The sequence below is a fragment of the Gymnoscopelus microlampas genome, assembly GCF_963454915.1.
Source record: "Gymnoscopelus microlampas genome assembly, chromosome: 7".
In the NCBI taxonomy this organism is placed as follows: domain Eukaryota; kingdom Metazoa; phylum Chordata; class Actinopteri; order Myctophiformes; family Myctophidae; genus Gymnoscopelus; species Gymnoscopelus microlampas.
The window spans coordinates 13,785,366-13,804,156 of record NC_139944.1 but is presented as its reverse complement, the minus strand read 5'-3'; the positions used below and the strand labels follow the sequence as shown (position 1 = coordinate 13,804,156).

Sequence of the window (18,791 nt, the reverse complement as noted above, 5' to 3'; positions counted from 1 at the left end):
TGCCATGTGAGCCCTTCCCAGGTCATTTATGCCCTGGCCCTGTGTGTTTCTCCTCGTTCTACCCACCACCTCTCCTCTCCCTCCCTGATAGAATTGAATGGACTCTTAAATTTAACTAAATATTCCTATTTTCACAGGGACAAGAAGCTGCTGAATAAGTTCTCCCATTCAAGTCACCATAAGAAGTCATGAAATATGACACGTTGTATCCAATGAAGGTGGCATCAAAAGTATATTGTAGTATATATCACTTTTTATTGTCATTGTGAGTATTCTGTATAAATGTAGATGCACTCAACGCTGATCTAAAATCAGATTTATCTGCAAAAGAACATTCAAAGGTGGAGATCATTATGCATAAAGTAACTGAATTTGAGGTTAAATGTGAACACTAGGGGGTGGCATTGAGCTATGTAAGAACGCCTGGGATGGTACAGTGGTTGCCCCTGACAACCAACTGGCCAATCACAGCAGCATGTCGTTCTTTTGGATGAAAGTTTGTCACGTGGTACAGTGGCTGCCGCGACCATAGATATATATAAAGAAAGGTTTATATATATATCTGGCAACATCGGTCTCCATTGGCCTGCAATCATCTAGCCTTTATATCTATGGCCAATCACAGCACTGCTGGGGGTGAAGGGGATGAAAGATGTCGGGCGCAGTGAGGAGCATCACAGTGGAGCACTGCTCCATCAATGAAGAGGACACGTTCACACATGGAGACGTGGTGTCAGGCCACATCACGGTGACACTGGACAAACGATGTCACATAGACCAGCTGTTTGTCAAGTTCAAAGGCAAAGCCGAGGTGCAGTGGGCAGAGAGACGCGCGATTTATGAGTCTAAAGAGAAGTACTTCAGCATCAAGCGCTTCTTTATCATTTCAGATGAAAACGCACAAGGTAAGTAAGTGCTCCATTGTTTTTGTTTTTAAAGTGTGGTTTGACAAGTAGTTTGGTATTTTATTTGATTCACAAATGATGCATGAAATGCCCCAGGTGCTTAAATCTTATTACATAATTAACAAACGCATTTGATTTGGTTGATTGAGCTGCATCACTTGCTCACCAAGGAAAAGAGATCATAGCCTACATGTATGCAAATGTATTTAAAGTACCAAAAGTAAAAGCCTAAAATGTTTGAAAATAGCTGATCTAAAGATCTGCTATTTTTAAATAGCCCAGGTATAAAATAGGGCTAAAGTGGTTAATAACGTAACAATTTATATCTGTAAAGTAACTAGTAACTAAAGTTTTCAAATAATTATAGTGAAGTAAAAGTATTTGCCTCTGAGATGTATGGAGTAGAAGTAAAAGTATAGATAATTGGAAAAAGTCCTAGCCTACTTGAGTAAATGTAGCTACTTAGTTACTTTACACCTCTGCACACCTCACACATGCAACACTACACAAAATAATGTGGAAAATGCTTGAGTAAAGTAGAAGGCTAAGGTAAAAAAAAAGAAGGAAATAGGCTAAACATACCGTTGCCTAGTTAGTATAAGGTCTGCATATACATTCCATATAACCACTGAGAAAGTGTCAGGAATAATAGCCTATAGTTTCCGACAGCAACTTTTGCTGATTTTGCGAATGATTTACCACTTGATTAACCACATGCCTTATACTTTGTCGTACAATGGCGTTGCGCAAAATACCGAAAATAGACTATCCACAAGTTTACAAGTGAGCTTGTAGATCTGTTATTTTTTGTATTTTTTTGTCATTGAAAATGTTAACCTATGTCATATCCGTCACCCCCGCCCAAAAACAAAAATCCACTCAAGTGATTATTTTTGATTAATTGTCGCAGCCTACCCCTGTGTATGTGTCCCTTCAGAGTTTGTCAGTTGTTCAAATGTTCCTGTCTTTGTTTCCATTGTTCCTGAATCATAATTCTTAGTTTCATCATAATACCACATTGTACTAGATCAGTGGTTCTCAAACATCTTCATGTCAAGGACCCCCAAATTAATATGTATTTGGACCCGGGGACCCTCATCTGAAAATATTTTGTGTCACTCATTTGTGTCACAGATTTGTAAAAAAAAAAAAGAAAGATTTTTTTTTTATTTTTTTAATGTATTTAATTTTTCTATAACAGATTTACAAGCGTTGTGAGCTATTTTCAGATCGCAATGCAGCCTATCCCTCGTGAAAAAACACTATTGAATCACTACTCATAACTACTACAAAATGTCTACACAAAAACTACCATTTCATTACTCAATTGCTATTGCGATTAGTAGTGATTTATGTAGTGATTTCAATAGTAAAATGTGGAGAAATGTCCCGTTTCAGTACTTAATCACTACTGATAATTACTACATAATTACTATTCAAATCACTGCCTGGCTGCTACTTAATTACTTCAGCCTCACTATAGGCTTTTTGGAAAGAACTATACAATCACTACACATTCATTGTTGAATTACTACACAATGCTTACAGATCTACTGCTGCAGCTCTACACAATCCCTATGGAAAATATTCATGTAGTGTTTTATCACTACTGATCACTAATTAATTACTTTGTGTTCCTACACAAACCCTTTTGATTCACCTTTTAAACATTACACAATTATCATTCAGTTACTACTGTCTTACTATTAAACAAACCCTTTTGAATTACCTCTGAAATTCTACAGAATGCTTACACATTTACCGCTGTTTCTCTTAACAATCCCTACTGAATCACTCCATGTTTGTGTGTAGTGTTATGTAGTGTTCTATCACTACTGATCACTAATGAACTACTTTTTGTTTCTACACAAACCCTTTTGAATCACTTTTAAAACATTACAGAATCATCATTCAATTACTTCTGTCTTACTATTAAACAAGCCCTTTTGAATTACTTCTAAAACTCTATAGAATGCTTACACATTTACCCCTGTTTCTCTTCACAATCCCTACTGAATCACTCCATCTTTGTGTGTAGTGTTATGTAGTGTTCTATCACTACTGATCACTAATGAATTACTTTTTGTTTCTACACAAACCCTTTTGAATCACTTTTAAAACATTACAGAATTATCATTCAATTACTTCTGTCTTACTATTAAACAAGCCCTTTTGAATTACTTCTAAAACTCTATAGAATGCTTACACATTTACCCCTGTTTCTCTTCAAAATCCCTACTGAATCACTCCATCTTTGTGTGTAGTGTTATGTAGTGTTCTATCACTACTGATCACTAATGAATTACTTTGTTTCTACACAAACCCTTTTGAATCCCTTTTAAAACATTACAGAATTATCATTCAATTACTTCTGTCTTACTATTAAACAAACCCTTTTGAATTACTTCTGAAAGTCTACAGAATGCTTACACATTTACCGCTGTATCTCTTCACAATCCCTATTGAGTCACTCCATCCTTGTGTGTAGTGTTCATGTAGTGTTTTATCACTACTGATCACTAACAAATTACTTTTTGTTACTACTTAAACCCTTTTGGGTCACTTTTAAAGCTCTACACAATTGTCATTCAATTACTTCTGCCTTACTATTAAGTAATGACAACATCTACTCATTACTTGACCACTGCATATCAGCAATTTCTGATGATGAAACTGGTTACATTACCATTTATCAATTCAGAATCATGCTCAGGTTCAGTTATTCGAGGGGACATGAAATCAATCAATTATAACAATTATATAACATTTATATAACAATAACAACAATAACAATACAAATATCATAATATATTATCTGTCTGGCAGTACATTCATTGCTGTAGTTGGACTCCATTTACAGTGGCAGCCAAGTTCAGTTTGAATCAGTTCTGGGCCACATCCAGATTGGAATCCGATTGGTTTTAATGGTCACGTGATGTTAATACCGTTCGGATTATGGCGCCTAAGGCATGCCCTTGAACAACAACAATATAAATAAAAACAATATCAATAAAATTAACACAAAGAATTGTTCTGAGGGGAAACTTGATAACGATTCTTTGTCTGTCATTTGGACTTGTGATGGTGTCCCAGTTTTTCGTTCGTCCAAATACTCTATTTGGCCTTTACAAACACAACTAATTGAGCTGCCGCCCAAACTGCGGAAACAACATATAATGGTGACAGCCCTTTGGTTTGGACCGAGTAAGCCAAAAATGGAAACTTTCTTAGCTCCATACATTGCTGAATGTACTAAACTGGCTAAAGATGGTTTTGAGTGGACAAATCCCATCACGGGTAAAAAACTGATTTCCAAAGTTTTCAACCTTATTTGTACTGCCGAAGCTGTTGCAAGACCGCTTCTCAAAAATACACAAAAAAAAAACACAAGATGCATGCCCTTGAACAACAATATAAATAAAAACAATACATATACATATATAAAATAAAATAAAACGGGGACCCCATTTACAGTGGCAGCCAAGCTCAGTCTGAATCAAATCTGGGCCACATCCAGATTGGAATCCGATTGGTTTTAATGGTCACGTGATGTTAATACCGTTTGGATTCCAATCTGGATGTGGCCCCGATCTAATTATCTTTTATTTTTTTTCAGCTAAGGTCTAGACTTCATTACGTATATTTGGAGGTGAAGGGTCAGTCTTCTGTGATGTCCACCGGTCTTCTTGGGACGTTTTGGCTTCCCTACCTTGTCCTCGTAGTTAAGCTTTGCTGTCACCACCTTAAGAACTTTCTTTTTGGGAACGTCGCATTTCTCCATCACGTAGGCTGTATGAGGGAGAGAAAACAGATTAATGATTAAAATTGAATTCTGGGTAACAGACTAGAGCAATGCTGAACCATCATCGCCCAGTAGTGCCATTCAATGACCAATGGGAGAGATAACAACCGCTGGAACACACCCACCTTTGTCAGGTTAGGATTGTTTGGGCTCCGAGGGTATGATCCATAAGACATAGATATTAGGGCTGTCCCGATGACACAATTTTAACCGTGGTGTGATTAAGTGTCTCAGAAGTACGGTATGCGACAAAAATTGCAATGGCCCACCCCACCCTTTTTTAACCTCATCCTTTTTGTGGGGAAGGCAAATGTGTTTAAAGCGTTGTAAGCTTGTACAAGCGCTGTAAGCTTGCCAAGCGGCTATTTTCAGCTAAAAGCTTTCCCCACAATAATATAAGACAGAACATACACTAGTATAGAGCTCTGAGGGACTTCGCTCAACCATATGGAGTTCAGGTGGTTAACAGCAATTTTACACTTGAATTACTATATATAAATAACCTACAATGAATAAGCTTTACAGTGTTGCTTTTTAAATAGCACAGCAGAGATGAGTTTTTACTGTATTTTAATGTTCACTTAGTCTTCATTGCTGTGTATGCTTTTGTAATGGTTTGTGACCATTTCGTGTGAGCCGTGGTTTGTGTGGTATATCTCCCCATTGCGGTTTGAAACAGAAATATTGCGGTATGCGATTAATGCGACAGCCCCAATAGATATGCCTCTAATGTAGAGTCATTATGATCCCAAAGATTTTTAAAACCATCCTACTGTGTGCTCTCGCCCTGTGTCTCTATATCCTTCCGGGTGGGAGGGACATCACGACAGACCCTTGTCTGTCGACCTAAAGTTGTGTCAAATGTTAACATTTCAGGTCATGAAGCAAGAAACAATAATTTAAAATCTCACCAACAACAGCTTGAAGCTTCCGCGGTCAAGCATGGGCTTCGGGGTGGCAACGTCTTTCTGGATGTTGCACTTCTTTCCTGTAATTAGGGGTGGGCAATATGGACAAACATTGTATCACCATTTTCAGCTAATTATCAGGATAACCATAATTATCACAATCACTTTTGCTATTATTTTAGGATGATCATCATTATGATTGGCATACAATGATTAATTGTATTATGATTACTAATTATACACACAGGCCGACTCAGTATAGGAATGAGATATATGCTGCTAATAGATAATTTCCACTAAAGTGTATTAATTACATAGTCCCCATCCAGAATTGAAGTCAAATTATTGTTTTAGACATGTGACAAATACAAGAACATATTATTGAACTCAATTCTCTGTGGCATGAATAATCAATAGAAAAGGTCATTTTGTGGGCTCCCGCTGGCCTACTGCGCATATCACAAATGTCTCTGATGTCGCCGGTTCGACTCCCGATCCGGGCGACCTTTGTCTCTCTCTCTACCAGTTTCCTGTCAGTATGCTGTCGTATCAATAAAGGCATTAAACCAATCCCGGGCTCCCCCAGAGTTAGTGTCGAAGAGTCCTTGAGCAAGACTCTGAACCCCTGGTTGCTCCCAGTGAGCAGGTTGGTGCCTTGCATGGTTTCCTCCGCCATTGGTGTATGGATGCGTGTGTGAATGGGTAAATGTAATGCAATATTTGTAAAGCGCCTTGGATTAAAGGCGCTATATAAATGAACCATTGAGACCATTGAGCACACCCCTACCTGTGATGCTGCATTGTGCTAGTTCAGTTCTGCTGAACAGGAGGGTCAGGAGACCGTTTGTTAAGGCTGAGTGCTTGGAGTGGTCGATGTACCGGAGGGAGTGCTCTGGCACAAGAACCCCTCCTCCAATGTCAGTCTAAAAAAGAAACAGAACAGTGTACAGAATAACTTCAGAAATTATTGAATATTACTAGTAGTAGTAAGCTATTTACCACGAGAGAGAGTGGGTTATGCGAGTGCAAAACAACCCAGAAACAGTGGCTTTATCAGACCATAACACACGACCCTCGAGTGGTAAATTGCTTTTCTACCACTTCGACCATATAAATGAAAGAAAACATGCAAGGCTATTGAGTTACAATCCTTAATTGTTTCAGAATACACTCAGCATGGTAGGGTAGGCTTGCCCATGTGACTGCTATAAGCCAATCAGAATGTCTCCTTGCAACACAAAAGTGGGCGGGGAAAAAAACAGAGGGTTGTTAGCCCACAACCTTTTTTTTTAAGTCAATCAGAATCCAGTATCCAATCATGTGACCAAAAAAAGTGGTAGAAGTTATAGTAGTTATCGACAACACTGACAAATGTCTAAGGTTAGCTGGATAGCTGAGAAGTGGCACGTGACAAAAACAGTCAAATTAATACTGGCTTTAGACCACGTAGATTAGGACATTTTCTATCAAATTGGGGGTTCTTGAAATAAATAAGTGAATATAATATTGTGTAACAACTACCTCTTTTTGTGCAGCTTGATTTTGACAGGGCCTCAGGGTGACCCCTGTGTCTAAAGCCCCCGAGAGAGCTTCAACTCGGCTCAGAAGTTCTGGGAGATCTGTAAAGATGTACAAAAACAAATCATGTAATTTAAATCAGAATCATTTCTGAATATTTGGAATTCAACAATATATATCACTTCTGTAAGTTTAACCTTAGATCCTAAATGCTCAGTAAAATACCTGATGACATCTACACCAGATCACGAGATCTACAAGCTCACAACGCGTCACATTGTGAGCTTGTAAACCGGCTTTTTTGGGGAATGTTCCCCCAGAATAGGGATGCTAAGGTTCAAGTGGTTGAACGTCAAGTATACATTTATTTGCAGTCAGTACTGATGCAAACTGATGGACATTTCATGCTGTGGAAAGATGGGGATATTTACGTAGTGTAAAATGATACAAGATCCTAAAAATGTAACAGTGTAATTCAGGGGTACCGTGAATGAAAGGTTATGGTAAACTAATGGACCCTTATATACCTTTTAACTCTTAAGATGCTAAAATGATACGTTTCATTTTACGCTCTCAAGAGTTGAACTATTGTTGAAAATCTGCATTGCTAAAATAACTTGAACTTACTGTCAAAGAGCAGCATACTGCTTCTCAGCTGAGAGTTCTCTTTAAATTCATAAATTAGTCATAATCCCGTTATCAAGACAATTTAAATAACTAAACAATGTGTAGAGTTGGGTCATTGACTTCAAAAACATCAGCCTACGCACTTATTATCAATACAGTAATAGTAGGCTAAAAAGCCTACACAAACAGTATTTCTGTGTGTCAACACTCACCTAAAATGTCCGCCGCTTCTTCTTCATGCTTTTATCTTCTCTGAAGCCGGTTTATAATTCTTTTTGATGAATCCAAAGCAACGCAATTTATCTAACTTTCTATTGAAGTGCTGCAGGCTCGAGACAACATTCATTCTCCCCGCGCAGTCGCGAGCATGCTGAGACATTGTTGCCAGATTTTGTGAGAGAAATAAGCAGCCAGGTCTGTGAAAACAATTAAGCCCAAAAGAAGCGACATTTGCAGATTTGAAAATAGCCGATCTACAAGCTCACAGTGCGTCGCATTTGCAATGCATTTTGTGAGCTTGTAGATCTGCTATTTCTACTATCAAAAAGAAGTGAAATCTTTCACTAATATTTACAAGCAATTGAAGCAACTTTACAGAAAAACAAGCCCAAAGTCGCTTATAATAAGCAGATATGGCAACACTGCTCAGGGCCCATAATGCACTTCTCTGTAAAAAAAAAAAGAAAGAATAGATGTACAAGCTCACAACGCATCGAATTGCGACTGTAGATCTGTTCATTTTGGTAACCATAGCAATAAAAAGTGTTATTTAGAATCAAACTAGCATATTATTTGCCAATTGCGATAAAATAAATATATTATCTATGTCACATCACAAGAAAAGGACAAGAAATGTAAAATAAAATAAAATAAAATAAAATAAAATAAAATAAAATAAAATATACTGTATAGGCCTACTGTATACTGTATATACTGGGGGGGGGGGGGGGGGGGGGGGGGTATTGTAACAGAAGAAAAACTTCACAGTCTAATGGCAGGTATGATGTATGATTCTTAGATTTTGTATTTATTTACTTTTTTATTGATGAAGATTTTCGATTTTTGGGTGGGAAATGTTTTGAAATAATATAGTAATATATTTTTGTAAGAAACAAACAAAGGGATCTTTCCTTGTGATGTGTCCATGACCCACAAATGGGCCCCGACCCACTGTTTGGGAAACAGTGATCTAACCCTGTGGTTCTCAACCCTTTCAGGCCGCGACGTCCCAAAATAATCATATTTGAGCTGGGGACCCCCCACCCTGATAAGCACTTGGAATGTAGGAGTTGATGCATTTACGTTTAGTTTGACTCTATTGTGAAAATAGCAGATCTTCAAGCTCACAACGCCTCGCAAGGAAGGTGTTGTGAGCTTGTAGATGCTATTTTCAAAATGTTTTCTTATATTATTATTATTGTTAGACAATTTGGCCAATGTTTGACCATTTTTATATTATAGTTTGTTACTTTTGATGGAGTAATGGTGTTTTGTTTTTTTAGGTATTAAAAAGGTTAAAGGTCCTTAAATTGTCACTTCACTGTCATCTGGGGACCACCCCCAAATCATGTGGGGACCCCCCTGGGAGTCCCGATCCATGTTGAGAACCACTGATCTAACCAAACCTGACCAGCTGCTGAGCTGGTCTTTGCTGGTCTGTCCAGTGTCCAGCCATCTGACCAGCTAAGTCTAGCTGGTAAGCTGGTCTTTGCTGGGCAGTCCACCCATTTGACCAGCAAAGACCAGATCAAGTAGAGTAAGAACTCTACTTGATCAATTACATGGCTTCGCAGTAAAGCAGTAATGTTTTAATAGCTTTTTCACTACTCGACTTCTGTAGAGGATTGTTGTGTTTTTACTATATCTTCACTACACAATCAAGTAGTAAAAACTCTACATAATCACTATTTGAATGCCCTTGTAGTAAAGCAGTAATGTTTAACAGCTTTTTCACTACTCAGCTTCTGTAGAGTATTATATAGTGTTTTTACTACACATTCACTACACAACCTAGTAGTAAAAACTCTACATAATCACTATTTGAATGCCCTTGTAGTAAAGCAGTAATGTTTTAACAGCTTTTTCACTACTCGGCTACTGTAGTGGATTCTGTAGTGTTGTTACTACACATGCACTACACTAGCAGGTAGTAAAAACTCTACTTGATCACTTTTTTAAATATTTGTAGTGATTCTGTATAGTAGTTACTGCATATTCACTACACAAGCCAGTAGTAAAATATCTACACAATCTCTATTTAAATGCCCTTGTAGTAAAGCAGTAATGTTCTAACAGCTTTTTCACTACTCGGCTTGATTACTACTGGGAACACCACTGTTTCACTAAGAAACTCTACTGATGTATTGTGAATAGTGAATAAATTACAGATTTACTACACAATTGCTACAGGTGACTATACAGCCACTACTACACAAGTAGCTTTTGTGTAGTAATTCAGTAGCAGTTTTTCATGAGGGATATACATACTAGGGTTGAAGTGGTTAAACTCATTGTTATACTATATTAACTAATTTTGCTGGGAACCCCCTGCCCCTGCAACCCCCTCAAGGACTCCTGGGGGCCCCCCGACCCCACTTTGAGAACCACTGCGGTAGATTACATTTAATAGATTCTTTCTTTCTTTCCCCAACTTTATTGTAATCAGTGACATTTTAGCCGACTTGTCTCACTTCTCACTTGGCTGTGAAAATATATTTTCATGTATTAATTGTATGGCTTCTTTTTCTTCAGAGGAAGATTTTCAGACACTATTGACAGATGAGTATGGGAGACCATGTAAGTGAAATCCACGGTTTCAAATATTGTAGCTTGTTTTGTAATAGTTTTCGATTATGTCTGGTACCGGAGGCACTAACCACTTGATGAGTGGTTTTACAACTTTTTGCCCACAGTATAATGACATATAGGCTACAAAATAGGGACGTTAATTATCATTATTATTATTTTAGGGGGTAGAATTTGCCTCTGTGTTGGGACATGAGTGCATGCAAAGGATTGATATATAGTAAAAAATCATAACTTATTGTATTATGTATATTGCAATAATTTGTGGTTATCACAAAATCCCAAGACACACCTTCCCTTGTCTCATGGCACACACTCTAGTCTATGCGTTACACCAGTGTGCCTCCACACCACTGCACTTAGATGCATGATAAAAGGTTTCATTGTTTTTCATTATGATAAAGTAGTTTCATTATTTTTCAGATAGCAGTGTTGTTTCCCCAGGCTGCCACCTCTATCCATTCACCTTTCAGTTTCCTGACCAGTAAGTCTGATCCAATGGACCTGTGCACATGCAGTACATACTCTGTGTTGAGTACATACTCTGCATCTGTGAATAGTCAAGACTAGCGTTGCACTTGAAAATGTCATATTATGTTTAATTGGCTGCTCCCTCTCATCTTTTTGATTAGGGACATGCCAGCATCCTTTAAAGGTGCACTTGGTAAAATTGTGTACACCCTGGAAGCCAGGCTGAGCCGATCAATGAGAATGGACAGCAAAGCCTCCGCTACACTCACCTTTGTCCCCAAAACGGTCTCCCTGCCTCCCTTGTACACTCTGATGGGATTCGACCTACAGGTCCTGGTCCAAGCCTTGTGATGCCTTCACACTATAGGAGCAGTGACTCTCAACCCTTTTCATTTCAAGGACCCCCACTTTGATTTGCCTTAGCTCACAAACCCCCATTTGATTGCATTTTTTTTTTTAAATCTCTGGGACCCCAATCTCTACTGTAAATTCCTCTGTGTTCATTTAGCTTTGAGAGTGAACAGTGATCCAGAAAGCTGCAGCATGCCTGGTCTTCAACCAGTCAAAACATGTCACATGCCTCCCCCCTTTTCTGCTCCCTCCATTGGCTCCCATTTCTGCCCACACCTTGTACAAAACACATGTTGGCCTACAAGGTAACCAGAAGCATTGCACCCCCAAAACGTCAAAGCCAGGTCCAACCCTACAACCCCTCCCGCTCACTCAGGGTTCAGGAACAAACTCCCCATTGCAGTCAGAACTGTAGACTCACTCCCAATTTTCTGCCATATAGTCTGAAGACTCACCTCTTCAGACTTCACCTCAACCACTAGCACAGTGGTTCTCAACCTTTGGGTCGGGACCCCCAGGGGGGTCCCCACATGATTTTGGGGGGGTCCCCAGATGACGGTGAAGTGACAATTTAAGGACTTTTAAGACCTTTGTAAAAAAAAAGAAAAGAAAGAAAGAAAGGAAAAAGGCCATTATTGCATCAAAAGTAATCAACAAACTATACCATAAAACCTGGTCAAACATTGGCCAAATTGTCAAATAATATAAGAGGCTTTTTTTTTTTTTTAAATAACCGATCTACAAGCTCACAAGTGAGCTTGTAGAACGTCTATTTTCACAATATTTATCTGTGGATAAACTAAATCGAGTGCCTCAACTCTTACAATTCCAAGTGCTTATCAGGGTGGGGAGTCCCCAGTTCTAATATGATTATCATGGGGGGTCGCGGCCTGAAAAGTTTGAGAACCACTGCCCGAGCACTTCACTTTCCCTGTACCCCTTCCTGCCACCTTCTGTCTCCATTGATGCTAGCGACTGACCTATAGACATGACTACCATGCAGACATATTGTCATTCGTGATGTTTCTTGTTACTTAAGCTTGTTTTTCTTGACCACAATGTTAAGAATGTATAATATATGTTATTTAAACAGATGCTAGATTCACTGTTTACCTAATATCCTATAGTTTCAATGAAAAGATCCTGTAGTAGAGTGTTTAGAGACTGATGCTAGGTTCTTGGTTTTCCTGTGATCAGAGTCAGAATCAGAATCAACTTCATTGTCACATCACAGGTTTAGGTGTAAAACAGTAAACAGCAAGTGAAATTCGTTTTTGTGCAAGCTCCCTTGTTTTTGTCATATCCATATAAAGAGAAAGGTAAGAAGAAGGGGGGGGGGTGCCAGGGGAAGAGAGATAAATCAATAAAACAACAATGTATCTACATATTACACATAGTACTGTACATCTATCTGGAAACAGATCCTAGTTTCCTGAGGCACTACATTATTTCTTTGCATTCTATGTGATTACCTTGCTTATTGTAAGTCGATCTGGATCTGCTAAATGCTTAAATTGTACATAGTAATTGTAAATTGGTCATGCATTCTTCTATCCAGAGGGGATATGTTTTAACACATGCATTTCCTTTTTGGGAAATGCAGACTGTCTGATATGTTTTTGTTTGATAGCATCACACTTTAACCATTTAATAAAAATGATGTTAACCAGAGTAGCCCTGGCGTCCCTAATTTGGGTACATTTTCGAAATTTGTCAAAGATCCCCCCCCACCATGGGCACATCACTCTGAATGCAGCCAGTTTTCATATTGATAAGCACTGTATTTTCACATGGAAGTCTGGAGACTTATCCTGTAGCATTGTTTGTGTTTTAGCTGACTTGTTGTTTATAATAGCAATGCTGTATTAATGTGTCCTTTGTGCTTTCTGCCAGACTCCACAGCATTACTACAAGAAGAAGACAATGACACTATTTACATCAGGAACAGTGGCTATGAATGTCCACCTTGACAAGATGGGTTACTGCCAAGGTCAGATTGTCCTTGACAACAAACCTTTAATTGTCTCGAGACTATGTTTTGCACCCTGTCCGTCCGTCCATCCGTCATTCTGTCTGTGAACAGCTAATCTCCGGCACTGTTGGCTTGGTTGCAGCGAAACTGTGCACACACACTCCCTGGATACCAGAGCAGAACCTCTGGCAAATCTTTCACCTGGGCCTGTTATAGCGCCACCAAGAGGCCGATTTTTGCAAAACACATTTTTTAACAGTACTCCTACATATTTTGTCCAAACATCATGCAAATCGGTACACAGTATCTCTATAGTCATTAAACGAAACGGGTCATCCAGATTTTTCATATTCCATATATATACACCATATTCCATAGTGGCGCTATATCAGGCCGATTCATGTTTTTACCTATAAATGCAGATCTACAACAAGCTCACAACGCGAGGCGTAGTGAGCTTGTAGATCGGCTATTTAAAAAAATGTTGCCTCTCTATTTGACAATTTGGCCAATGTTTGACCAGTTTTTATAGTATAGTTTGTTGATTACTTTTGACGCAGTAATGGTCTTTTTTCTTTTCTTTCGTATTAAGGCCTTAAAGGTCATCAGATTGTCACTTCACTGTCATCTGGGGACCCCCCCCCAAAATCATGTGGGGACCCCCCTAGGGGTCCCGGCCCACAGGTTGAGAACCACTGCCTTAGTGGGTATAGAGACAGAGAACCATTTTCTCCCAGAGTTTCGTTTTCATTTTTATTTCAGTCAACTAAAATGTTTTGTCAATTCTAGTTTTTGTAATTTCATTAGTTTTGGTTACCTATAATAACCCTGTGATGTGTGCATCCTTGGCCTGTGTTACTTACAGGAGAGGGGATAAAGGTTGTGGCCTCCATTCAGAACGACTCATCTCGCGAACTCAAGCTCAAGTACTGTGTGTACAGAAAGCACAGCTTCTATGCACAGGGTGGAAGGAGTGTGAGCACCAAAGACCTGCTCAAAGAGGTGGGCAGTGGTGTAAAGTAACTAAGTATTTACTTAAGTACCGTACTTAAGTAACATTTTGAGGTACTTTTACTTGTTTACTGGAGTATTTCCAATTGTCTATACTTTTACTTCTACTCCACTACATCTCAGAGGCAAAAATTGTACAATTATTTGAAAACTTTAGTCACTAGTTACTTTGCAGATATAAATGATTACATTATAAAACATACTTTAGCCCTATTTTATACCTAGGCCATTTGAAAATAGCCGATTCACAAGCTCACAACGTGTCGCATCGCACACGTTGTGAGCACACATTGTGAGCTTGTAGATCTGCTATTTTCAAACATTTTAGTACTTTTACTTTTCGTACTTTAAGTACATTTTGATACCAATACTTTTGTACTTTTACTCAAGTAAATTTTTAATTCTGGACTTTTACTCGTAACAGAGTGCTTCTACATTGCAGTATTGATACTTTTACTTCAGTAAAACATTTCATTACTTTTTCCACCACTGGAGGTGGGAGACGTCATCTCATCATCAGCTCACCAGACTGTCACCCGGATCATAACCGTCCCTCCTGACATGGACCCGTCCATCCTCAACTGCAGAATTATTCAAGCAGAATACAGGCTTAGGGTAAGTATCTAATGACCTTTTTTCCATACACTTCGCCTCTACTCTATTCGGTTTACTTTGGTTTTCCATGGCACTGGACCCTCCCCCGGTATAGTATAGTGACGCCCATGAAAACGGCCTTCCGTATAAACAGTAACACTAATGCTATCTGGACTCAATCTAGTCTTTATAACCTACCAGACGGGTGCCCAGCTCAGAAAAGATGCAAGCCGGAAACGGGGCAAGTTGGGAATGCATGCCCAGATTGCCCCACACAGTTATGCAATACCCATTGTACAGTACCCGTCTGTCTGTCTGTCTGTCTGTCTGTCTATGTCCCTTTTATGCTCACGTAAGATGTATAAATAAGAGAGGGACATACTGATTCAGAAGTATGTCCTATACTTACAGTACTTATACTCTTTGAGTCTGACAATGCAAGTGATGCAAGTAATGATTTAAACATCTAAACTAAGAAAGTATAGAGAATAGCCAAAACAAATCAAGGACGTAGGCCTATAACAACCCAACCGCACAACACAGACAGACCTCTATAAAATACCTGTCTTGTGTAACTCAGACCATTTTATTTAAATGCAATTAAATGCAATTCAACTCAACACAACACAACAGAGTGCTTAATGATATTGTTGAACAGATGACATTTCATTATTTAAAGGGATAGTTCACCCCCAAAATGAATGATTGATTAGTCACCCCATGGAGATTTTTTTCGTTTTTGTTGCATTCCTAAGCCAATAATTTGATGACCGGCAGCGGTTCCGGTAGGAGACACAGAGAGTCTCCTTTGTGTCTCCTACCGGGAACCGCTGCATACCGGTCCGCTGGTCATCAAATTATTGGCTTAGGAATGCGACAAACACATGAAAATATCCATGCATTCAAGTCTCCATGGGGTGACTATTCGGTGAACTATCTCTTTAATTTTAATTTTATACTATCAGATGAAAAACCTATTATTTTTGGTGAGCAAGTATTAATTATAAGCCTTGAATCTTGCATCACTTTCTCTTCTCTTTGTATTGAATGTTATCCTGTTTTGGCATTGTCAGCCACAAGGTGGAGCTGTTGATTTGCATTGCTGTAGACCTACACATCTACACCAGAGCTACAAAGCCAAGCCAGACTGTATGATGACCTCTAGCCAAAAAGTTAACAAAAGTGTAAATGTGTTAATTGATAAAAGTCATCCAAGATACGTGATTTCAATAACTTAGATGTTAGCATTAGAGAATGTAATCTGAACTACCGAAGCATATCACTAATTTACAGCATAATATAATAACAGATAACAGGTGCAAAAAAGGTGGAAATACATGATTTGAATCTAAACCACACTAGATTTATATCGTCATCATCGTTGCTCATGTCTTCATAGATGGGTGGCCGGATCAGCAAAAATTCAAAAGGAAATGGTTATAGAGACATGACATCAGACAGTGAGTACTCAGACAGAGTGTGCTCCCGCCTCTCGTGTGTGGTGATGTAGTGGAGGAGGTCAACCGACGTCACAACGCCGGAAACCATATACCTCGGACAAGCGGACCCGGCATCAGCCATATCTGGAGAGGAGGTGGTGGACATTTTACTAATGACCCCTGAACCATGCATCTCTGAATGTTTATTGGTCAAGAGAGGATGGTCACATTGGATCTGCTCGCGCACCACCAGGGCAAAATGATCTGTTTCTAGGATACGGGACACTTTTCCCAGGCTATCTGTCTGGCGAATCTGTTTGAACTGCTTGCAGAGCACCTTGCTCACAGGGTCTGAGGGCTTCACTTTCCCGGCCAACATGGAGGACAGCATGTTCCCCAGAGTCACCGTTCCCAGAATCACACCTGATTCGTCAATGACTGGGGCTTGGTCAAAGGCTTTCTCCTTTAATATCTCGATGATCTTCTGGCAGGGGAGCGAGGGCAGGACTCTAAGGGGTGCAGAGAGATTCAGACCCTGCAGGGTCATATTCCACCACCATAGCTTAGAGACCATCCGGTCATCTGGGCTGAGGAAACCCTTCTCACACATCCACCTGTCGCTCTGGAACTTGGACATGTAGTTGCGTATCGAGTCTGGCAGGATGACCACACAGCGCTGTCCCTCCTTCAGCTCCTGTGCCACTCTTACTGCCGCTGCCATGGCTGTGCCAGAGCTGCCGCCGCACAGAAGTCCCTCCTCTCTGATCAGCATGCGTGACATGGCGAAAGATTCCTCGTCATTGGACTTGCACCATTGGTCCATCAAAGATCTATCCAGCACTGTGGGGATGAAGTCGTTTGTCTCCAGTAACTTGCGCTGATCCATTCTTGGACAACTTCAAGGTTTTAGCATCTCCATTTGTGAGGGTCTCTGGGAACGACTTTGGCCCTGCATCAATGATGGTCATGCCATTGTTCAGGGCTTCTCCACTGAGGTGAAGCTGTGCATTGTGAAGTTTAGCTGCATGGGGGCAGATAGAAGGAATAGGACCCACGTCTGTGCTGGAAGGAACAGAAGGCATGTCTCACTGTTTTGTCAAGTAAAGCTAAAGGCAACTGGATGCAATTACAATGTTAACCTTCCGTGTAGCACAGACAGACTAAAAGGACTGGCCATCAGCTCACCTCACGCTATAAAAGCAGAGAACCCTCGCAAACCTGATACACATCCTGTAATACATGGTTTCTGTTATGTCTGATGTCAGTGCATGTTGAAAATCTCCATATATGTGCATTTGACAAGGTTTCTGTTGTGTGACATCAGTGCGTGTTGAAAATCAAAACTCCATATATGTGCATTTGGTTTATGTTGTGTGTGACATCAGTGCATGTTGATCATGTCATATGCCATATTTGGGTGTAGCTGCAGTGGGAAGTCTACATATGGTTATGTCTGGGCCATAGTGACGGGGGCCCTTGGGGCCCCCAAAGGGCCACGGTCCACCCACCCACCACCAGCCCATCAAAAACAACTGGCAACATTGAGGAAATAAATAGGCCATGCAGTTGCTCAACATTGATTCAGTTGAATCTAAATTCCCTGTGATGCTTTGCCATTCAAGGAATAAGTCCTCTTGTTTTACTTAATAATTCTATTGCCTGTGTGAAGCATTTTGAAAACCTTTTGAAAGACTGTCAGTTATACAACATAACGTAAATCTGTGAATTACATTGTCAGAAATACACTAAGGACACACTACACCTTGAGTCATGCAGAAGATGAATGTTCCTCTTCACTGTGTTTCTGCAGGTCTATCTAGATGTGAAGTTCGCAGTAGACCCAAAGACCAAGTTCCCCATAGTCATCCTGCCTGCTTCTGGGACCCCCACTGGGACGGTCCCAGTGGGGGTCCCATGGACGTTGTTCCACAGCAGGGGTCCCAGTGCGACCCCCGCTGTGGAACAACGTCCATTCACCCTGCCTGCCTCTGGGACCCTCACAGTGGAACAACCTTCAAACTACTCTGGTTTTGGAGGGGAAGCGTTCGGCCCCCCCTGCCAGCCAGCATGGAGCATAGTTGGGTCGTATGGAATGCATCCGTCGTTATCAGAGTTCAACGAGAAATGTTAATGATCAAATAATGATCGATGTATCGGTCAACCTTTTTTGACGATATATCGGTTTCGGCAATTATGCAGCCGACATGTCCCGAAGAAAAAAAATAAAACAAACTACAAGCACACAACGCATCACATAGGACTTAAGTGGTCAAATAAAATAAAGTAACTTTTATGTGTATTTTATATTTACTTGTTTGCTAGTTCATTATATAAATAAGTTAATGTTTTAATATACTTATTTTTAGAAATCTATCTGTGTTTGTTTTT

The 18,791-nt window shown here is 39.8% G+C and overlaps 1 protein-coding gene and 1 long non-coding RNA gene across 2 annotated transcripts; one reads left to right on the top strand and one right to left on the bottom strand.

The window, feature by feature from the left end:
* Positions 1-652: 652 nt before the first annotated feature.
* Positions 653-18,534, top strand: LOC311048435 (arrestin domain-containing protein 3-like; the record flags this gene model as incomplete). The annotated part of the gene is made up of 8 exons (XM_084061693.1): positions 653-905; positions 10,512-10,556; positions 10,989-11,049; positions 11,198-11,366; positions 13,281-13,377; positions 14,225-14,361; positions 14,866-14,985; positions 18,214-18,534. 8 exons carry the CDS (start codon positions 653-655, stop codon positions 18,532-18,534), a joined length of 1,203 nt encoding a protein of 400 aa, XP_083917819.1.
* LOC311049042 lies at positions 3,763-8,114 on the bottom strand. Its single transcript, XR_014601155.1, has 5 exons — positions 7,973-8,114; positions 7,137-7,234; positions 6,403-6,538; positions 5,619-5,695; positions 3,763-4,694 (listed from the first exon to the last, which is right to left on the bottom strand). It is a non-coding gene; the product is annotated as an uncharacterized lncRNA (long non-coding RNA).
* Positions 18,535-18,791: the final 257 nt, after the last annotated feature.